This window comes from Strix uralensis, chromosome 2, assembly GCF_047716275.1.
Source record: "Strix uralensis isolate ZFMK-TIS-50842 chromosome 2, bStrUra1, whole genome shotgun sequence".
Taxonomy (NCBI): Eukaryota; Metazoa; Chordata; class Aves; order Strigiformes; family Strigidae; genus Strix; species Strix uralensis.
In genome coordinates this window covers 77,847,445-77,871,589 of record NC_133973.1, presented here as the reverse complement: position 1 = coordinate 77,871,589, position 24,145 = coordinate 77,847,445, and the positions used below count along the sequence as shown (strand labels likewise).

The 24,145-nt window shown below is 37.9% G+C and overlaps 1 protein-coding gene across 4 annotated transcripts in view; it reads left to right on the top strand.

Moving 5' to 3' along the window:
* The window catches only part of PCCA (propionyl-CoA carboxylase subunit alpha), a 288,817-nt gene that overhangs the window by 42,599 nt on the left and 222,073 nt on the right, over positions 1–24,145 (top strand). For 2 of the 4 annotated variants that reach the window (XM_074859348.1, XM_074859349.1), the window contains one exon: positions 19,703–19,793. The exons of the other annotated variants lie outside the window; for them this stretch is intronic. In XM_074859348.1, coding sequence (XP_074715449.1) covers positions 19,703–19,793 — 91 coding nt within the window. The remainder of the gene's footprint in view (positions 1–19,702; positions 19,794–24,145) is intronic. 4 annotated transcript variants of the gene reach the window in all.

Sequence of the window (24,145 nt, the reverse complement as noted above, 5' to 3'; positions counted from 1 at the left end):
GATGGGAATAGAAAGCTGTTTAAAAACTGGCTTCTCTGCTGGTGGTCATGTATTGTGGAACTGTATTCTCTGAAAGGACCAAAGAGAGTCAAGAGGGTGCTGTTTTCACTTCATGTCTGAATTTATAAAAATTATTATTCACAGCCTCTTTACTTCAGTGGGGGTTTTTTTATATCACAGAAACTGATATGTGGCTGTTTTATGGATTTTATTTTTTTCCAAAAACTTTCATGCAGCTGCTCATAAATTTGAGCAGCGCTAGGAGAAAGTTACGTGCTCAATGTTTGAGCAGTCTTGAGTGGATGTTGTATGTGTAGTCACTGCAGATCATGTTATTGTCCATTGGTTTCACTGAGAATAAGGACAAGCACATATGCTGAAATTTCCAGTAAAAAGCTTTTGCAGTTACCAACTTCGTTACAGAGTAAACGAACCATGTAGCTGAAAAAACATCTTGTTTTACAGGCAGTAAGATAAACTTGTTGCTGGTTTTGAGAGTAATTTGCACCTTTTTGATTCAGAGTATAAAACGCAGATGAGGAATGTGATTCTGTAAAATGGTAGCTCTTTTAATTCTTAGAATTTGTGGAATAGCTCTTGTTTCCACATCTCTTTCTTGACTTATGTCCCTTTTGGCATGAGTTCTAATTGCAGTACAGACCGTTACTGTTTAGGTGGTTATTTGGTGTTAAAGAATACCACCTGCTCGTTGAAGAGATTATTTGGGAATGAAATATCAAATTTTTATACTTCGCAGTTGCTGTGCTTTTGAAAAAGCCCCCAGATAAAAACAAGTGCAGGTTCTGTGTGATGCTGAATGCATCCTGCTGGTTGCTGGGTGGTGGTGGTGATGTTAAAGTTGAAAGGAATTCAAAACACTTCGTGTTTGCCAGGATTTACCAAATCTGGGGTAATCTCTTACATGCTATTTTCATGCAGTTTAGCAGCTTTCTTTTATCACTGTTCTGCTTCATGTACCAGAGCCTCTTTTTAGAGGGAAGATTCCTGGCTTAATTTATAACAAACTCTGTTCCCACTGGATTAAACCAGCAGGATAACTGGCTTTAGTTGGCAGTTCCTGTTTTTTTAATAACAAAAAATTAATGAAACAGAAGTGCTTGCTCATGCTATTTTGCTTCATATTTTGCTGCCAAACTTTGAAATTTGATAGTTATTACTCTAAACTGGGCTCATTTCCTAGTAATCTGGTTATTATTTGGTGATGTAAATTATAGTATTGGTGACATGACAATCTGGAACACTTTTTTTTTGGCAGGATTAAGCAGAAATGGAGGATGTACCAACATTCCTGTAGATCCCCTCCCCCTTTCTATTTCTCATCTTTTCACTCAAATCTTTGGAACAGTGAATTCCTGAAATAATGTGGTGACTAGAAACATGTTCAAGTTTGGGTTGGTGCTAACAGTCTCAAAATAGCTTTTTAATTATGTTTCAGAAACCCAGTCTGTTCTGTTCTCTAAAAATATAATAAAACAAGGTAGTTCTACTTTGCTTTCTGAAAATTTAAAGTCTCAGTTAAGACATAATCATGCTTCCCTTCATGTCAGTGGCTCTAGAATATCAAACCCCTAGTGAGAATTGGTGAAATGATCTGTTTTTTTATCACTGAGGGCTGCTTACATATTTTTTCAAGATTAATATATTTATGAAGAAAACTTGCCTGCTGTTTCATTTCTTTATTAAAGCCTGTAACAAATGTTACAAAACTGTTGTGAAGTTGCCAAAGATGTGTTTTTGTTATTTTCTTTCTCCCTATCCCTTTCTCTGCACATTCACTATTTTGTTCTTTTGTGCTGAAAGTAGTGATGAAACTTGTGAAACCTGGGCTTGTTTCCTGATGTGTATCTGTACTTTTAAAACAAACTACCTAGATTCAGAAACAGAGAAATACACTAAACTTTCTAAACTTGGGGATCTGTCTGTAAGAGTGGTAATGAGCTCAAAGCAAAGCTTTGTCTTCAATTAACACATGGAGGGTCAGTTCACATGTAATCCCACTGTGCAATTTGAACAAAAGCATGTCTTTTTGTTCGTTATTGCCTAAATGATTCATGGAATAGCACATAGCTATAGACAATCCTTGTGAAGAATTTGATGGATACATTTAGAGCAGTGAAAATTAGGGGTCTTTTATTTTTTTTCTTCTCTAGAAACTTAATTTTGTTCTCTCTTAGAATGGGGGAGAGCACAAGTAAATGATCCGTTGTTTCCAAAACAAGATTTCCGAAAAGCAATCAGTGGGTGAATATCTGGCATGTTGTTCATTGTGATCCAATAAAAAAGTTGGTTCATTCAGTCCCTTCCTCGCGTGTATCTATTCTGGCCACTGTTGATGGCTGACAGAAAAGGAATCCATGGCATTTATATCAAGTGGGTATGTCAAAGATTTCTGAAACCCTAAGGTCAATTTCTTAAAGATTGGTATTTTAATGTGAAGGTTTTTGAAAAACTTTTAGAATAACTACATTATAACTAATGTTACCAGCATTATTGTGTAGAATAACAAAACATGGGTTTGTGCAAGTGAATGTAGTTCCTTAGAATTTTACTTTACGTTCTGATTTTAATTCAGAAATGTAAGCTATCCAACTTGGAATTCTTGCAGTGCTTTATAAAAATTATCTATACATTGAAGTTGTAAAATTCAGTGCATAAATTGTTACTTGTAGTTTATGCATGTAAATATATTTGCATGTGAGCAATTTGCTTCCTTCAAGGAGTAATTCTATAATTGGTATTGACATAAATCTAAAGATGCAGTTAAAATCTATTGCCACATTGAGGGGGAAAAAAAAATGTTAGTATCTTTTGCCAGGTGCTATGCAGAACTGCAAGAACAATTTGTTCCTTCATGTTCTAGAAGAGTTTGCTAGTGAGTTCTGTATTTAGGTTAGCTTGCTTAATGTTTCCCATTATATAAAATTAATGCAGACCCTTTCTGAGAAGCTCTGTCACCCCTGTTGTCTGCAGCAGGCCTTTGAAATTTGGTAAGGAGGAAACCCTGAGACCAAGATGAGCCTTTTGGTTGTTCTGTCATTGAAAGATACACTTTTCTGAAATTGCCGTTTTTCTGTTCCTTGCTTGCTCCAGGGCAGCTGTTGTGTTCGGGGGTGGGAGTGCGGAGTCAGGTCTCTGCACATGTGGAATACTTTGGGATTGGCCCATGGTCCTGGTGACTATTTCCTCCTTTTCTTACCTGGGTGAAGAAGGGAATGGGGAAAAAGAGAGTGAGAGAAAGCAAGCAGGCGACTGGGTTGCACAGTCATTATTCCAGTCAGTGCTTCTTCCTGTGGTCTACCTGATATTAGCAGCAAGTAGGAGTCTTATGCCTGTAGTTGAGGTTATGTTCTTGCTTCCTGATAATGGCTAGTAGCTTAAACCTTGATGCACGGTGACTTTGTGTTGCAGTTGCTCACAATGGGATCAGTTTTCCCCTGTTAATTAAAAGAAAAACACAAATGAACTTCCCCTTCCCCCTCTGCCACAAGCTACTTGGGCAAGCTACTGTTGGGAAGCTTGGGAAGCTACTGTTTTAAAAAAAAGAAAAATCAGCTAAGTGAATACTATTCCTTTGCGAAGTCCAGTATGAAAAATAGTAGTTGCAGGATTTGTATCTTCAGTGCGTTTTGGTCTCTTGGATGTATGTATATGATAGAGTTCCTACTTTCATAGGTGGTGCATTGTGGTGTATTTTCCCCAAGAAACCTATGGAATTTTTGCATAAAATAGTCTCAAAATGAGAGTTAAGGTTACAAATGCAGCCTTTAATGCAACCTTGACAATACTATCCTGATGCTCCGTTTCTTAACGCAAAAAAAGCCAGCCTCTGTACTCTGCTGAGATCTGCTCCTTGCAATAGAAGCCATAAACATGGTGGGACAAAGGATTCAATTTTGGAATAAGATATGAATCTTCTTGGAGTTCCTAGTGGAACCTATTTTTATACATCTTTTGTGCCCTTTTAGCAACTACTGTTTGGCATGACTAAGGGGAGAACAAAGCAGCCAGCGCTATTTCTCTTTACCTTTGAAGCTAGATTAACATTCTTGGTGGAATTAAAAAAAAAAACCCCAACAATGTATTGTCTGAAATAAATGGGCAAACAATGTATATGGAAGTGGTTGATCACATGTTTGTAAATGGCTGTTAAGTTTGAGATGGAAAAGGTAAAACGAACTACATGTCATCTGCTGTAAGGGGACACATGTCTGACCTGTGAAGAACTTTGTGCAGGTGGACCCACAGTCCTATGCACAGCTAATTATGGGATTGTCACCTTTTAGAATGTAAACTCTTAATGGCAGCAGCACTTCCTTACAATTGTTGTGCACAGCTTTGTTATTTGTGAGCAAATTGTGAAGTTCCTTTATCATGATTCAATGGACGTTACATTTTTGAGAAGCATTTGGTATGATTCTCATGCTGTTCCCACATGCGTTGGCAATTCACATGACCAGTTAGCATTTGTGCCTTCCAAGCTGCAAAATGGTGGTTAAAAAAAAGGCAGCTTTGGAAGCTTGGTGTCAAGAAGCTGCTTATGGCAGAGATTGTATCCTTCAAGGAGTGGGGCAGAACGGTATTTGTCAGACGTTACTAGTCCTCTGCTAGTGCACGTGAGCTAGAAAAATGAAATTGAGTCATGTGAACTATCTGTTTAGACACTTCCTAGTGTGAAAGTAGGAAGGCTGTATTATTCCTTTACTGTAGAAAAACTTCACAGGCCTTTACTAAAAGCATAGGATGGCTTACGTTGTGTCATCAGTATCCTGTTTAAGATTGCCTATGCTACAGAACAAATTGATGCCACTTCTACTCTATTGCAAGTTCCAAATCTTTATTTTGAGCAACTGCTGTATATAGCTTGAGTACTTTTCCAAGTGCAGGCTTATGTCTAAACTTAAACCAAAACAACCCTCAAGAAACCTAATTCTTAGTGTGCCTATCCACAGGTCTTGTGGATATACGTGCCTATAACATATATGCGTGTATTTAAAGGTGTAGGGTGGTGTTTTGCCAAAGATTTGTGTGGCAAAAATGCTCTTTCCTTTGGAGTCTTTTGCCTAAACTCTATAATCTTAGTGTGGGTTTTCTCTTGATCTCCTGATTAGGCAACTTCCTCTGACATGGGAGTCTTGACCTGTTTGTATTTGTTTTTCACTTGGAGTAAGCCTTTGTTTTTAACTTGTGTTTTTTCAAAGCTAGGTATTTTCTTAAAGTGGCTTAGGTTGAAATCTTTAACATGTGCAGCTGTTCTTAGAAAAAACCCAAATAAAACCTCTTGATTTAAATAGTAATGTCTGGCAGCTTGAGTCCCAGTGGATGAACTGTGGGCTTGCAAGACTTCTGGAATTATTTAATGCTGTGCATGTGATTAAAGAATATATTAGAGTGATTTTTGCCTATCTGGACTATCATAAGTCATTTAATATTTCCCATGAGATGCCTTTCAGCAGCACTTTGGCATGCATATTAGGGTATGTGGTTCTACAAATGAATGGATTTATGGAATCCTGATTTGTAAAAAGTCATTATTTCTTGACAGGCAATGTCAGTGCAATAGCACTTATTTCTAGGCTTACAGGAATCCTTCATGTTGCTTCTGAAATGCTTTGTTCTGTCCTCTTTCTTCCACTGTTGCTGTGTCTGGTTGTGAGAATAAAAACTCTCTTTCCACAGTTGCAGTTATATTAACAACTGTATATACCCGTGTTTTTCCTCACTGCAGTAACAGAATGCTTGCAAGTGTAATGTTGTATAATTCTCTTTTTACATAGGTAATATTGTTTTCTTTCACTTTATGCCTTTTTATTCTACTGTTGATTTCCAATGATGCAGGCAAGTATGTCTGGTTATGGCAAACTGTCCATTCTGAGCTAACACAATTTGTTAATTTGTCCTATCCTAGTATAATTGATGTAAGCTAGTGTAGTAACCTTGCAAATGTGATGTCCTCAGTTTCCAAATCAGTTTTAAATGTCCCATTGATACCAAAGGAGTTGGATTGGACCTGAACAGTTAAGAGATATGTCTTTGAAGTAAGAATTCCTGGTTGCCCTGTGGATTTTAATTTACTTCTGTGGCAAGGCAGGTGAAGCTTCAGTGTAAACAATGCTTCCTTAATGATTGCTTCTATCTTCTGCCTGCATTTTAAGAAATAATGTATTTTATAATGGATGGTCTGTCCTGAGTAGTTTTACACTGCAGATTGAATACTTAAGGTTTATATATTCTTTCTAAAATATGCACATCAAGGGAATTAATTCTGACTTTAAAGATGAATGCAACTTAGTGGTGAGATGGATTTTTTTTTTTGGGTGTACTACTACAGAGTTGAAATATATTGAAGCAATGATGTGTGTGATAGAATAATTTTCTCTCTCACAATTCTATCCTCTGTTTTCTTCTGTAGTTGTAAACTAACTGCAGTAAGTTATGACTCAAAATCTGTCTACTGAATTTACACTTTACTAACCAAGAAAGATGGTCTTACAGCATACTGTATTTTCATACACAAGGGCTTTTGTTATTGATAGTGATGGGTTACATGAGGAGGAATACGAACATACTAAATGTCTTTCATCCTAAGGCTAGGAGGTAGTTACTTCTGAGGGAAGGGGAAAAGTTTATTTACTTGTAGAAGTGCGTTTAGCTTGAAGACACTTAGATGTTGCAATAAGTGATACTATGTGTTGTCTTCTATTTTAGCGACTCTAAGAATGAAGATCATCTGAGTCTTCATTCCTACTTCTCACACCCTTCTTCAGTTGGCTTTTCTGATTTGAGTTTTACACGAGTAACATCTCCTACTTTCTGACACTTTTAGATCAGATTCTGATACTTGACCTCTAATGGATCTACTGAGACCAGGAATGAGCTTCATGAAGGGAGAACCATGACTGACAACTCTCTTTAAAAGGCATTTGAGTGATTTCTATGTTGTCTGTGGAAAAAGATGTTAGTGGACAGTTTTTTGACTAACATGCTTCTAAAGCTGTCCTATTATCCTGGACTGGGCAGGACTTTTGGGGGGTGGCGCTTTGTTTTTCACTGTGTGTATTTTGACTGCAATCTTAACTTCAGGAAGAATTTTCTTGAAGTTAGTTCTTAAGATCATGTTGAATTATTAGAACATGATCTTAAAGTTCTATAAATTTAGGGTTTATTTTATGCTGCTGTTTGGTTCCTTTTATATTGTTGTATCTGTCTTGATTAAAAATTTTCGATAGGTATTTAATACTGGTACAGTATGTTATGTTGCTGCTGTAATGCGAAGTGCTTAAATACTCCGAATAGTTTCTACAGCAACAAGACTTAACCTACTTCTTTGTTCCGTATACTGCAGGGTTCACTTGTGGATTCACTTGTTTCAAAGTTGCTTCCTGGGCAGGAGGTTGTTGTCTAGTCTCTCTGGGGTCCTTGTTTTCTGTGGTTTGAGAACTGTTCCAGTGACCTGCATGTTGAGAGGATCACTGTTAATATGGCAGATATGGTTGGTATCCATATATGGTTGGTATATATGGTACTGAAAGTGCATTGGAACACTGGAAAATGTCAATTTTTTTTTTACTGTTGAATAGATCCACCTGTTACAGCAACAGTGGAAGCTGTAAAGGATAAAGGGCAAGCTGTATTCAGGTCTGTCAGAGTTAAATAAGGTTTTGTAGTATTTAAACTGTTTATGTCACTTCATAACTTCTTAGCTATTCAGTATCTTCTGCTTTGTTACAGTATTTTCAGGCTGGTTGCATATTTTTACTGTATGGTTGTGGAATGCATAATACAGTTGGACCTGGTTTCTGCTTTAGATATCAAATACAATCTTTATTTCACAAAATCACAGATGGCAGAGGTTGGAAGGGACCTCTGGAGGTCAACTGGTCCAACCTCCCTGCTCAAGCAGGGTCACCTAGAGTTGGTTGCCAGGACTGCGTCTGTTTAGCTTTTGACTATCTCCAAGGATGGAGACTCCACAACCTCACTGGGCAACCTGTGCCAGTGCTTGGCCACCATCACAGTAAAAAAAGTGTTTCCTGATGTTCAGAGGGAACCTCCTGTGTTTCAGTTTGTGCCCATTGCCTCTGGTCCTGTCGCTGGGCACCACTGAGCAGAGCCTGGCTGTGTCCTCTTTGCACCCTCCCTGCAGGTATTTATATATACATCCATGAGATTTCCCCCGAGTCTTCTCCAGGCTGTGATCAGTCTCAGCTCTCTTGTCTTTCCTCATAGAAGAAATGCTCAAACAAAAATCTGTGAACACATACCAACATAACCATTACTTGATAGTATCTTACCTGGTTTGTCAATTTTTGTGAATGAAAGTCTTTAGCTAGTGCAACAGGAATGATGACTCCCAGATAAGAGTAGGAATTTAGTAATTACTTGCAACTGCCTAATTGTGTTTAGTGGCTTATTTTGCAAATCTTTTAAATAACTCCCCGGAACTTTAAAATACTTCCTACTCATTATTATGAATGCGTTTGCCTTTTTATCTTTAATTCTATTTGAAGGTTGGCTTACAAATAAACTTTGTCTCGTTGCACAGCATGTTTCATTCATTTCTGTTTCAGACTGAACGATAGTGATCAATAGCACTGATAACTTAAGAGTACTAGGTTGGCTGAACAATTCCTCCTAGAGTTGTTACGCATGTGTTTTTTTGGAAAATAGTTAAAATACTTGTCAGTTGGATTGTCTCTAGCAATGAAGCTTTGAAATAACACAAATATTAAAATTGATTTCCTAAAGTTAGGTGATGTGTTTTTGTCTAGAACCTGGCATCTGATTCTCACTTGCTCCCTGAATGCCAACCCATTCGTTCAGCTCCTGAAGATCAGGTTACTAGCCTGTGGTCGAACTGCTGTTCTGACTGTGACCAAGCTGCCCGAAGAGATGACTACTCCCAATGACTTGTTGCTGTCTGTCCCTGTGAGGGGTTATTGCCCTCCTTGGATATGCTGGAATGACCGTATGTGTGGTCACTCTGTAGCCCTGTCTGTTAAAATTATCTTTGTTTAAAATATCCCTTCCCCTTGCTCCCAACTCTCCTTTTAAAGTCTTTAAACTAATACAGATGATTCTGGCAGATTCAAGTTAAGGAGTTTCTGCCTGACTCCTGACTGAAATGGAGGCAAACTCAAAGGGATGGTAGCTTGGGAGTGAGGTATAGGGAATAAGAGGAAAATATAAGCAACTGAAGGTGATAACCTTTTAACCTGAATTAGTATTTGACAGAAACCTTACTGAGAGGGATTTAGGTACTTAATTTAGGCTGATTTAGTGTTTAGGTCTTGAAAATCAGTTCTGTGTGACTTCTGTTTATGATACATGCTTATCAAAAATGTTATGTAATAGAAACATTTACAGAACTTAACCAACTAGTCTTTAAAGAATTTCCTTCATCTTCCAAAACACAAAGGGGGATGGGGGAAATGGTTTTCACCAAACATTGTCTCTCCAACTTCCAGCATATAAGTTTATAGTTGCTTTTTGCAGCATTGCTAGTCTGAATTTTTAAAAGCTTTGAAACTTGGAGTGACTGTATGTTTGGTGGGACTTTTATTGCACAGATGCTGTTGAGGGAAGGTGCTGTTTTCCCTGACTCTGCAGGCCACTACTGTTTGGAGAAGATTTTTCTCAGGGTCTTCACACCCCTGTGAGTATAATATGAAGGGAAAAGTTGCTACAAGTTGACTTCCTAACCTTGGGGCTTATTGATAGCAAATCATGTTTTATTTGATGAACTAAGATTTGACACTATTGATTTTTGTAAACTTAGACATTTATGTATGTCAGGATGCGTGTATGATTTTTATCGTGTGTTTTTTGTTTGTTTTTTTTTTTTTACTGACCTCTTGGACAATTTCATGAACTTAGATTAAAAATAAGGCTGCTATCAGTGTGCATGCATTCCTGATTGGGCATTTCACACGTTTGTCCATCTTCATAATTTTTACATCAGAATTGTGTAGGAAGCATATGTCTGAACAGTGTCTCACTGTTAGAGGTAGGTTCTTTAATTGATGTTAAATTATGGCTTTCAGTACACACAGGGTTAAGTGAAAAGGTTGCAGTAATATCTAGTGAGCTTTTTTCCTTTAATGTGCTCATTAGCAGTGGCAAGTCCAGGTTTTAGCACATGTCAGTAATTTACATTTCATTGCTGAGTGGCTGCCCTTGTTCAAGAGTTGTTTCTAAGCCTGATGAATATACTTGTGTTGGGAATAAACTGAGTAGAAGAATTGAAAGCCAAATACCCTGCCAGGCTTTTCAATGGGTGCCGAAGTTTCCAGTGGGTCACTGATTAGTAATGCATGGAGCAGCAGGAAAATGCAAAGATGGTGTCTAGAAAGGTTACTTCAGGTAGGTTTTACCATCAAACCCCTCTTTCTTTGCAACTGCCCTTACCATCATTCTCCTCAAACTTCCTCTCTTGGCAGACCTTCTCTTAATATGAGACTGTGGTACATTAAATAGGCGTCCCAACCAGGTTACTTATTCAGAGGTGGCACAGGAAAGTAATACTTGTGCAGGGAGTCCTAGAAACAAATGGTCTTATGGGCCGTAGCGTTTACTGCTGTCAGATTATGATGATACGGATCTCTGAATATTTGCTCTTGCCTGTGTTTCTTTCCTCTGCCTCATCTGATAATGACTTGTCTTGGTTTGAAGATGTGTGGTTCACTGCTGTAATGGCAAATGTATGTGTGTTGGGATGCAGTAGCATTGGCAATTGAGATGCAAGACAAAGGTTACTAGCTTTTTTGGGAAAATTGATGCTTTCGTGTGGCAACAGCTTAGTTTGGTAATAAAACCATATGATTAACTAAATGTATTCTTGATGGAGTGATATTCTTGCTATTTTCCAAGCTGCTCTATTTTCAGGGCACTATGTGGAAACTTATACTGTGAAATTATACTTTCCTTTGTAGAGAGTCCTGCATATATTTTCTGTCCGAAAGGATAGGTATTGCTAAATTTACATATGTACACAGACAACTAAGCATTTTTATTCCAGATGCCTGTTAGGATCATACTGACATGTTCTTCAGAACTCTAGCAAAAGAGCGCTGGTGCTTACTCTTTCCCACTCTCTCTCTAAGGTATTGTGAACACTGTTTATATTCAAGCTACTTATTATACAGTTTGGGGATGGGGAATGCATTAAACATTTAGAATGGGGGAAAAACAGCAAAAGATATTCCAGAACATTCTTGTGAATAAAACCTGCCAGTTCATTGTGTAAGAACTTGTGAACCCTTTTATTAGCCTATCTGGACATTAGGTGCATATATTTAAATGAGAATGTTTGCAGAAAGTAGAGTAATTTGAATATTTTTCACACGCTAGAAATATTTTCATAGCTGCCTGGGTCAAATTTGGAATTCCTATTGTTAATTTGCAAAATATCTACTTCTTGGATTGTCTGGAAAGAGCAATGCCTTTAGCACTGTGCTAACATGTAGAAGGAATCCGAAGTGGTAATTCGGAACCTCAATTGATTGAGATTGTGACTAGACAACAAGTTTATGAGCTAACAGGTAGCGACATACGTATAGATGTTGCTGGAAAGAAATGTCTTGGCTCATAATCAAAAAATTTTTCATGGCTCATAATAAAAAAACTGGGGAAGATTTTGCTTTTCTTCTGGATAAACTTGTCAGATACTTTGCCTTGTGGTTAGGACTCTTCGATGTTCTTTACTCTCAAAAAGCTGGAGAGACTTATAGCTATGAGTAGAAAAGAGACATTGAGACCAGCAAAAAACCAGTCAAGAGGATGCCTGAGTGGAGCTTGCATAAGAGTGGGGAGAACATTTTACACTTTAAACTTAGAATGGTTTTGGTTTCTGTTTTCAGTGGCAACTGTCATAAAGCATTTGCAGCTTCATGTCTTAGGGTTGGACTCTGGTTCTGAAGGCATCAAATAGGGGAGGGGTGAAGAATGCTTTCAGTTAAAATTCCCTCTTGCAGATTTATGAAGGGGCAGACTTCTGGAACAGGGGGCTTAGGTCTTCTTGCTCTGATGTCCTTCTGCCTGGCTGAATGTGCTTCCTGATGGCTAACTAAACAAACGGTGGCTATTGTGTGTGTGTTGCTGTCCTTGTCATCTAGGTAAGATTGTTGTACTCTAAGGCACGGTCTACTGTATGTAGTTGTGTGCAGGGTTGTGCAGTTCTTAAAGGCAGGTAAACTGTTGGTTTTCTGGATCTTGTGGCTTTTTGTTGCTTTGATCCTTTTCTTGACTGAGCAAGAGTTGACGTTTGTAGCTACCTGTGGGTGATCTGGTAGGAATGGCTTACAACTGTCAATGCTAGGGCAAAGCTGTTACTGCACCAAAGGCAGCTCTGAGTAGATTAGTGATTCTTTGATCTTTAGAACAGGATCTGACCTCAAAATGTAAAAGATGTTCCTACAGGTTGGTGGTTTTGTTTTTTGGGGGGAGGAAGTTGTTTGTTCTCTTAGTCTAAATTTTGAATTGGCTTTTTATGGAGTGAGAAGCAGACTCTTGTCAGCCACATTGGTGTAGTCCATAACCATGTCAGTCTTCAAGGAGATTTTTGGTAGCTGGCATCTGGTGAATTCAACACTGCTGCAGCCCATAGTGCAGGGTTCAAAGGATACTTCTCAAATGGCTCAATTTAAGTAATAGGTATTGTGACATATGTGGTACTTTAGACATTAATTTTTTGCATTTCAAAACTTGATTAAAAATTTTTTAGTCTTTAGGACAGTAACTGTTACATGAGTTTCTGCATCTTTTAGGAAGCCAGAGAGCAACATCTGTAAAGGATACTTCAATCTCTTATTTCAGTGCATATTTTTATTCTGCTTGTAGAACTGTTATTTTAAGGTGGTACCCAACTGGAACACTTGAATTTTGTAAGACTGTTACTTTTATTCATGGATTCTGTTTTAATAATCTAGATAAATAATTCCCATAGCAGCCATATTATACAACTGTGACCTCTTGGCAAATGACTGTCTGTCTTTGTAGTGGACTACCCAAATACTGTGGAGCTTTTGTATGTACAAAAGCTGGAAGTATGTGTATGTCTGTATATGTAGACTATGCTTCCTAGCACAAAAGGGCTGCTCAGGAATCCAGTGTGTAAATTTGCTTTTCAAAGGCAGGCAGCAGGTGTGCTGCAGAGTGGTTCGTCCACCTGTCCCACCCAGAGAAGTTCAGCTTAATTTGCTCTTACTGGAATTTAGAAAGAGTAGGTTCCCTGTCTAGATTTTTGGGCAAGGCATCTTGCTGGTGAGCTGTGTTTAACCTTATGGTATTAAATTCCAAGCCACCATGCTAAAATAGCATCAGGCTTTTAAAAAGTAGGTTACCCAAAAGACAGAAATGCCCACATGAAGATTGTTTTCATTTGGGTCTTGTGTGTGTTTGTAGGCACTGACACAGTTTTTGGTTTGGTTATTTCCATGGGACTCTTGTCTTACTCAGAGGCTCAGTATTTCTTTGTGTTCACTCTTCAGTGTTTGGCTTCAGACAATATTTAAGCCTTGCACTGGGCACATGTATATTTAATTTAGCTGGAAACTGTTCCTTTCTAGCATGTTTGTAAATTTTAAACATGTTAATGCATTTCTTCTCAAAACCTCTTGCTGATCTTTATCCCCTCCTGCTCAGCTCATGTCCTGCTACTTCCTTGTGTGTTCTCCTCCTTTCTTGTCTGTCTTTGTTCAGGAATGTCTTGGCTTTTTCATCTAGAAGGCATAGAAAGCTCAGGAGATAAGTGGCCTTATTTTCAGTTATTTCCAACTGCAAGGAACAATTTCAGATGATCCTGGTTTTGGATCCTGGGTGGAGTGTGCTCTGGTTGTAATGAGTATTCATAGTACCTCCCAGCTAGACTCTCCAAAATTCCCTAGAAGGTTGGGCAAATTGAGGTTTTTCAGTGGCTTATGAACTGAAATGTGGGTAACTTTTTCATGAGAATGGTAAAGGCATTATCTAAGAAATATGCTTACCATGATACAGTATGGCTTCTGTTCTGATTTCAGAGTTGTTGATTTGAGTCCTTCAGCTTCTGTATGAAGCTCCTTCTCACCTCATCTTAAATAACAATTTAAACAGTATTACAGCTGTTCTTTCCCTTAATTTTGTTCACTGAAAGTTCTAGCCTTTTACAGATGCTTAGAGAAATTCTTGTGCAAGAAATGCTTGGAGTTGGAAGACTTGAGTCCAATAAGATTTAGAATTTGACAAGAGTATATTCAAGTAACAGAGTTCATGAGGAGTGGACTCTGAGTTCTGCTATCATATAGGCTAGCTCTGCCTCTCCACTATCCCTATACCAGAAAGTGTGTATGATAAGTGTTTTATCTACAGGATTTTGTTATACTTCAGATTATAGTTGTACGGTTTTTTTTGTACAACAACTTTTTTCTTGTATTTAGTTACTTCCAACTATACAAAACCCTTTTCTAGTCATTTCAGTGCTTGATAACTTCAGGGTTCATTGCCCCTGTACATTTTTCAAATTATTAGCTTCCTAATGCATACAGCTTTAATTTACCCCCTACTGATATCCTTAAATGGGTTTTCAAGAATTTTGAAAGTGGACTACTATAGTTGTATTTCAGTGTTGGTCCTGACTGACATAGAATTTCTTAAGTAGCCTCCACAATTAAAGGGATGGAAGGTTCAAACAGCTCCTACAGCAAGAAGCTAAAGATTCTCTTGAAAATAAATTTATATTTGGTTTCCTAGAGTGTTTTTGCTCTGCTTATTTCTGGTGATTTGCCTGTTGCTTTTGAGAGTGCTTTTCCTCTTGAATGTAACTTAAATGTGTTAAGTGCAGTATCTTCTTCTAATATGAAATACTTAATGCTAAAACATTAATGCTTTTGTTTAAAAAATGAAAGATAAAAATCTGACACGCTACATACTTCACAGCACAAAAAATCCATAAGGGACAGCGTAAAGAATTGAGTACAGTTATTGTATCCATGGAAGCGGTGTTATGACCTATTTGCTTATTATGTTTTGTATATAATTCAGGCTGTTGTTTTAGGTCCACGTGCCAGAAAAATACAGAACTATTTTTCTTTGAATTTGCAATTTGAATTTTCCATTACACCCTAAAATTGAAGTAGTAAGGATAAAGTATCTGCAGTGTGTTCTTGTGTGAACTGGTCTGTACCACTTTGAATTGTTTAGTATTCTGACACATTTCTGTGGAAAAAGCGTTATTCATAAGGATTTCAACATCAGCCATTCTTCTTCTTGCAGTTCATTCTTCTTCTTGCAGTTAAACCCCAGTGTTATCTTCCCTGCTCCCCCATGGGTCTGTTTTCTGGGTTTTGTTTCCAGTTTCTGACTACTGTCTGATTTAGGATAAATACACAAATCTGTTTTCATAGTTGATGTGCCACAGAACTGAAGACTAGGAAATTTGTGGCCAAAATTTAAAACCAGGTAAAGAGTGGCAGGAGGGTAGGAAGAAGCCCTCCAGCCAACCGCCCCAAAAGTTCTTGTCTCCGTATTAGGATTTCAGTCCAGTTAACTTCTGTAAAGTCTGCATTATCATTCAGGGCAGGTTTTGTACTGAATGTGTGACTCTCTGAATGAAATATTTGTAGTGCCAGGTATTCTCAATGACATGTAATGGCACATCAGTCTTGACACAAAATACTAGAAAAATTCAGTCATCACAACTGCATCTAACAAATAGTGAAAGAAAGCAGCCTTTTTGAATGATGAAACATTATTCCCTTTTAAGGAGTTTCTAGTGTAATGTGTCTGTATCTTGCTCTGTTAGAGTGCGGTAAAATTTGATGATTGGATTCCAGTCTAGGAATGACAAACCTTCCTAAAATGTTTGGATAGAAAAGCTACTGCAGGGATAAGTTAAAGGAGTTGAAATGGAGATGGAACTTGGCAATAGATAAAGCTAGGTAATGATTAAATTTCAGCACGGATAAATAAAACTCTAGTTCATGTTCCTGTGACAGTTGAATGCCATTGTTAAAATGAGTCAAGTGAAATAATGTTACTATCAAGAGGTTAAATTTAACTTTTGATAGCTTAATATCCTATTTCATTATAAGACTGATAGAAGATTTTGATCTTGTATTCCTATAAATGAGAAGATAGCTAGAGTTTGGCCTTTGTTACTGTCTTACAGTCTGAAGTTTCACATGCACTTTGGACCATATTCTGAAGATTACAGTTAAAACTACAGGTATCATTTTAATGTAGTACCTTTATGTTAATTATGCCAAAACTAAGATTGATCAGTATGTTGTACAGTTGCGAACTACAGAAACCTGAACCCGAGTCTTTTTGTCAGAAAGCTCTGGGATGATGACTTTGAGGCGGACTTTGGAGCAGTTATTTTCTAAAAAATGGAAAATAAGTGAGATTTTCTTCAGTAGGCAGGAAAGGCAATGTTGTTAGGCATTGAGCAGTTGGTATGTCTTGTTGCTTTTCTGAATTGCATAGTTTAAAGGAATTTAGCATTCAGCTGCATTATCTGCATAGTAATAATGGAGAGACTTTCTTAGAACAAGGGTCCAGTGTAATCTTCAGAGGTTTTTGAAATTGCTCAAATGTGGTGCAGTGATTTTTTTTCTTTTTTTTAAAGTTTGAATTGTTTATACACTGTAACTTTCTATTACTAAGGCAGCTGGAATTTGCTGGGTAACAGTGTTGTTTCTGTACAATAGTTAAGGGTTTTAATTCTCCACCTGATTTTTAAAACTTAAACTGGCTATTAGAATGTATGTGTGGAGATCCATATGCTCCTCTATGGATTACAAAGGCATATCATAATATGTACAAACGATATATGTTTTCAGACCAAGATATAAACGTTTAATATATTAAGCATTGTCAAATTTTTATTCAGATATTAAAACTGTAGATTCCAGATTTATTGTGAAATTGGAGCTCCATATGATTGAGTAAAATGGAAGCTGTACTTTCACCGATGTGTTGAGTTTGATGAAAAGGTGTGGTAAATAGACCAATGATAGAATCAGCATAAGACAGCAGAAGTGTAAAATACCTATAAAAAATAAGTATGCTTACATACATTGTGAAATATAATACCTTGGAAGAAGAACTTGAGATCTATAGAGTGAATGTAGTTCTAATTTTGTAAACAGCAAGAACTCTTGTATGAACCATTCATACATCTGCAATGAAGAAATTTGCTCTGTGCATAAAGTTTGCTACATGTGTTTTCTGATGTAATGCTGAATAAATAACAGTGAAAACATAATCCTGGAGGTGAGCAAAAGAACAAAGATAAAAACTACTAGATTGTAACATCAATCACATTTTTGATTGTTCAACACTTAAATGATGCTCTTTTTTTTTATTTTAAGTGTTAATGGTGGATGTTGCAGAGTGTAGTAAATGTAATTATATTACAGTATCACTAATGTCTGTTGACTTTATCTGTATTAGAGCAGAATCCAAAGATCGTAATTATGCTCACTAAATCCCCATTGTGCTAGATGTCATATGCACATGTGTAATGAAAGGCTGGTTTATGCCTTTTTCCCTTCCAATTCTGTTAGCATCTGAAGGAAAATAAAAAAGGACTGAGGTAAAAATAAACAGGGCAGAAAAGCCTGGGGCTTGAAATGGGGAGACCTTAATCGCTGTACCTCCACCATCCAAAACATCCTAACCTCCACCATTCTTTTGAAAATGGAGAAATGTAAGCAGTCCTTGTGGCCAGGCAAAGTAGTATTCAGATATGGGCATTTGTCTCTTCTCTTTTCCAAGTTAACTGTCAAGATTCTCCAGTGGAAAGAGTTTTGTGCACTTCATTTATAGTAATTTTTTCAGCCAAAACCTTGTTTAAAATGTGAGCAACAAAGGGCAAGAACTTTCTAACTTTAAATAGTTAAATAGCTATGATGCAATATAAGCTTAAGAGACTACTTAATGTAGCTGCTATTGTGTTTTCTTAAAGGATAAGCTCTTGATATTAATTCATAAAAACCTACAGGATTAGGGACCTGGCATCTGGACTGTAGCCCTTAAAATTAGAGGGCATAGATGCCTGGGAAAGACTGACAGTATTGGTCTGTATTTTTGGAACTTCCCCTTCCTATACATAATATTTTTGAATTCTTTTGAAATGTATTTATATTCAGAGTGAAAAAGATTTATTCCAGACCTGAGTTAATGAGTTCCTTATTTTTACATTTCTTTCCTGTATTGAAAATCTTGGGAATCAGGATCTTTGTTCATTCTTTCAAAAAAACGTCTGTCTTGAGCACCAGCTCTAATTCATAAGCTGTTTTCTGTGAGTATCTTCTGTCGGATTAGCTCGTTTTTTTTGCATAGCTGGTATCTTTAGCTCTCTTGTCAGTACTCATTTAATTTTGATTTTTGTTTTTGAATTTCTAATTTGTTGGAGAGATGATGAGCATCAATTTTACACACAGAAGCTAATAAATACACTCTTCAGATTGTGTTTTTGTTCAAATATATACACAGACTAAAATTTTGGCACAGGGAAGGAATAAATTTAACTTGCCTCTGAGCAGTTAACAAAATCCTGTATTAGGATAATGAGAGAGATCATCATGGCACCATATTTAAAATAACCAAGTATTTCTCACTAGAAGTGGTAATTCTTGTTTTAAAATGTTGCCAAGCTAATCCTTTACATTCAGAGTATTATGCTTACTTTGCATCCATTCGAGACTTCTTGTATGTCAGGTTTCAGCGGAGATTCAGGTAGTGTGTTAAGGATGAGGCTTGGGGAAGGAGTTCTGCTGATGCAGAAATGTTTTTCAGCAATAGCTCTGAAGCTTGTCAAAATCTCTAATTTGGAGCCGGTTCCTCCCACCGTTCACCTGATGAAAGGCATCTTTGTTTGGGAACTGAGAAAAGGTCTTTCTTTTAATAAGTGATTAACAGGGCAGTGTCAATCATTCTAGATATTTCAATGATGGGACCAATTGCTTTTTAGGGAGATGATATAGAGCTTTCATGGCAAATTCCTTTATGTTCTAGACTTTCCTCCTGGGACTCCAGAGTGAATGTTTCAAGTCCTGCTGTAGCTCATGCTGCCAGTGGTACCTGGGTTGTTCCTGCAGAGCAAGGAATGGAAGCCATGATACTGTCTTGCATCTTGTGAATAGTTGTGCAAAGGTGCAGTTTCACAGTCTCCATAAGCTAAAGTTTTCCTACTGTTGCAAGGAGATTGTTGGCCTTGGTCACATGTTCCTGCCATCTCCCTTGTGCTGGGACTATTATTCACATGTAGTCATCTAGAGCAAGCTTAAAAGTAATCCAGAAAGAGAAGTTAGTGCTAGCACCAGCAAAATGCAATGGACTAGGTGTGAAAAATGAAAAGCCTAGACCCCAATCGTTTGTGGCAGAATGTGCACTAGATCGACTTAGTTATTATGGTACAGCACTTCTAGCCGTTGGCAATTAAATTTCCTATTCATTCCCTCTTTTGCTGAGCCCATCAGGTGAAGCCTCTTGCTGCTAGCCTGTTATATTGTTAGTAGGTGACCACAAGCATGTTGAAGTGACTTTGAGCCTGTAGAATTGAGCTTTCAAAGTTACAGCATGTTGGGGTTAGAGTTGCTCTGACATCCTGTGTTCGTTCCTTGTGTGTATTTGCGCTGTGATGCAGTTCTCAGTTACTAAATGTTGCGGTCTCTCTTTGTCTCATTGCCTCTCTTCTTGGGTGCAGGAGGCAGGTGGTGAGCAAGGTGGCAGATCAATTTGTTGATGTGTCCATTACAGATGTCCTGTACAATGTTGATGGGTATGGAAGAAGCAGGGTAAGAAATTTTTTTTTTGGTGTATTTTGATGCTCCAGATAGAGTTACAAAGTCACTTTCTTTAAATGTAGCCTTTTGTCTATACATACGGTTGCTTTTTCACTGCTAATATCTCAGAGTATATTCTACCTTTAATTTTAAGGATTTATTTCTGTAGCTTTGAGGAACATCATGTAGTTGCACACACTTTTCAACATTCAATTTACAAGTGAAAAATCCAGTTTGCTAAGAATTTCAAAGTAATTCTAGCCCAGCAGATAAGTTGCAGGTTGGACTTACGTAATTTGTTGCATTTCACCATTTTCATATAACTTAACTGAAAACTAAAATAGAAAAAGATTTCCAGGGTACCGTGGTCTTATTTACTATCTTAAGCACTCCCAAGATATTGATTTGCATTAAAAATAATTAAAAAAAATTGGCTAGTTGACCAGTTTCTGCTTACCCAAGTGTTTCTCCCCCACCTCATTGTCCCCGAAAAGAAAGATATGTCAGCCTTTCAGAAAGATAGCCATCATTTAATAGGCTTATTTCCTCTACAGGCTAAAATTTTGAAATTTAGGCCCTCATCCTGCAACTGTTTAAGCATGCTTAATTTCAAGCACATGCTTATTTACAGGATCCAGATTTGTTTGTCTAATTACTTTATAGCACCAGTGAAGCCAGGCTGTCCAACTCTCAGTCCCATCTGTTGGGAGGGGGAGGGAGGAACTTGATTCTGTATGTTCCAAAAAGCTGTTCCACCCCTAGCCACCAGATGCAATTTATCTTTCAGATCCAGAGATGGTGGTATTCAGGAACACATGGTAGATAATTTTATCATAGTACATTATCCTGAGCTCAGAATGGTTGTGGTTCATAGGGAGCAGGGCGCCAAGGGGATCTTATGGATTGCTTCATTATAAGTGCCTATAAATTCTCTAGTACTGCATATTGATACATATTATTGACTTGTTTTATTTATGACACTGAGATAGTGAGTTGTTCTTGCAAAGCTGTAGCATTATGAGTGTCGTAATACCACTAGTCCATCACCTTTTGTTCAACAGGTTTAAATATGCCCAATTCCACTGTTATTTCCTCGTGCTAGTCAAGAAGTATAATAGACACATACTTTTAGAATAGTTTGAAACTTTTATAATATTTAGTGATGTTTATGTTGACAGATCTTTGTTTTCATTTTTAAACTGAAGGCAAAGGGCCAAATCTGCTTGTTTGGTTCATGCAAGAATATGTGAGAGTAAGAAGAGGGCTTGTTGGAAAATCCAAATTTGTATATATAAGTCTCATTATTTAAAGATAATAACATTAGGAGTTAGATTTTTTCTGTTAAGTTTGGCTACAAAATCACCTGAGCCTTTTTTCTTAATTTTATTTGAACATCCTTTTAAGAGAACAACACAGTCACACACATCTCTTCCCATAATATCTAATGTAAACTTCATGTAACTTGAGCATAAATAGAAATTGGAGAGAGAGCTATATGTGACTGCTAGAACATACAGAAAAACCCTCAGAATTTTCTTAGAACAGTTTTTAAAGGAAAAAAAATATCAATGAATTTTTCATTTTCTTAAATGCAGTGTATTGGACTTCTCTCAGTGGGCAGCTGTAAGAGCTAGTTATCTTTCATTACAGGGTAATTAGTCCACAGTTTTCTCCAAGGAACTGTGTGTAAGATTTAAATAAGAACATCTTCTCTTAATAATACTATTAGTAATACTACTACATGCATCCTTTTACAAATAAATAGTGAAGGAGATGACAGAATTTTGTGAAGTGGTATCTCTTACTATGGCTGTGCCTGACATCATTATCCCATATGTACACTAGTGCTTGCTCAACTGATGAGAGGGCATCACAGAAATACTACTTTACCATCCTCCCTCTCTCAGACTAGCTGCTCCTCCCAAGTGCTTCCATACCAGTGCTGGTATAGGGAGTTCCCTCTTGTCCCTGCTTGCCCCCAGCTGTGTCTTCCCAGCACTGTGCCTATCTTGTGGTGACCTTGTAATGAAATTGGATGAGCTTGTCTTTCAGAGGTGGGAGTCTTTGGATGGGATTTTTTCTGTTTTAAAACAATTATTTCATTGATCTAATGGGTATCGCTTTTGTCTGCAAAGCTAAAGGAACAGCATACTTTAGTACAGATGTAGAAATAAATGGCTAGAGACAGCAGTACCACCAGTTGTTAGAGAAGAAAGATCAGTATGACAAGGCTCTGCTTTCTTTTAAAAGAAATGAATGTTGTGAGATGCAGTAGGAAGCTCCATATCTCTTTACCTCAGATAATCTAAGAGGGTCTTGTCTTGTTTTTTAACAAGGATTGTGCCAAGTTCTTTGTACTGTTGGTTGCTGACCAGAGATGATGATGATCCTGATATCCTTCACTTAAAGCTATAGAGTAGATGAGTTTGCAGGGGATCCCTGGAGACCTAGTCCCTCTCTCAAAGCAGGATCAACTGCAACAGGTTGCTTAGGGCCGTATCCAGTTGGGTTTGGAATATCTCCGAGGGTGGAGATTCCACAGCCTCTCTGGGCTACCCATTCCTGTGTTTGACCACCTTCTTCCACTATCCCTTGCCATCTCACGTGTCAGTCATCACCATTGCCATGGCAGTACCTGTGTAACCCCCAGTTCTTGCCTATTAGTGACTCTCTGCCACAGGCATCTCTGGCCTCTGAATGTAATTTTCAGTCGTCCTGCCTTGTTCAGTCCTGTCTGTACCTTTTCTGCACGCTTTCCCCTGTGCACCCCATATATGTCTGGTGACAGTGTATTTGTTTGACAGTTGTCATGACTGCCACTGTCCCTTCTAGGGACTTGTCCCTCAAAATCCTCTAAGCACCGTTTGCCTGTTGAGCTGTTTCGAGCCAATATGGTTCCTAAAATAATGGCTGTGCAGCTGCACGGATGCTGCTTGCAGTGCGAGAGGCAGGAGGAATTGAGACCTGGAGTGCGGATACTGTCTTTTTGGGTCACTACTCAGTGACAGTTTACTATAACCTATGGGACGGCATCCTGTCCTTGGGGTTTTAGAATGTCTTTAATCTTGAGTAACTGTTGTCCCAGTTCTGTTTTTTAGTAACTGCAGAGTCAGTATATGCTGGCTTTGGTAGAAGAGAGTGTATTGGTTCAGTGAATTAAACCTGGTTTGGTGGGGGGTAAACAAACTAAACCACAAAGCAATCCAAACAGACAGATGTGTGCACGTGCACTTTTTTGTTGCTGATACAATTGATTTACTGCTTGTTTAGCTCTTAACTAATGTTTATTAATGTGATTGACAAATTGATATTTATTTTTGAATAAATATGCCTATTTATCATATGATGTTGCTTTTCAAATGTCAGAAATTAAATCTAGTGCTTGTTTAATGACTCTCTTCTTGTGGGAAAATAACTCCAGTTTACCAACAAGATGCAGACACTTCCAGTTTTCTGAAGTGAACTCAGTGATCTGCTCTGCATCTCGTAGTGTAGTTTCTGGCATCTTTATAAACTCTCTTGAAGGTCTTCAAAACAGTCTTTATAAAATATTTGAGGATGGCCACATGTACTGAGGAAATACCACCTTGTCTTGATATCAGTGATGGCAGTTATTTGGCAGGAGGTAAATTAGTAGCCTTCATGTGAGAACAGGAAGGATCCTAAACTACACCAGCCAGCTGAGAAAAGGGAGCTGTAGGTGGGTACAGTGGAGTTATCCATGTTAGAATTTGGTCAGGGCAGTGGGCTTAACAGTCTTGCTTTAATGAAGTATTGCTTATTCAGTGTCTTTGTCTCTTACGGTGTTTGAGAAATGACACTTTTCAGTGTAGTTGTGTGCTTTGCTCAACTCTGTTTGTCAATATGTAGAGTGGTTATTAGGAAGATGATTCTAGGGTCAGTTATCTTCCTGGCTATCAATACCAGAGTTCCTGATGCTTAACTCATCAGTAAATTCAGGGTGGTGTGAGCTTGGACAGTCATCTTAAGTTTTAATTTTGTCTCTGAATATGCAGTATAAATATAATGATGATCACCTACCTTTGAAAGCATTGTAGAATGTCTGGAAAAATACCAGACAGATTTTTTTCAATGTGATTTCCCCCCCCCCCCCCCCTTCTGATTTATTATTAAGGGTGGTGGTTTGTTTTTTTTGCAGGCATCCAATAAATGCCCTTTGACTGCAAGGTCAGTGTAACATCTCAATAACACAGTGCTAATCTGTCATTACTTGTTGACTTCCAAATATACTCTTATGCCTGTCTGTCGTGTGTCGTCGTCCTCCCGTCCCGTCCCCCCCCCCCCCCCCCCCCCCCCCCGAAACAAGAAAAACACCCAAAACCCCATGAGCTAAGGCGTTGCAA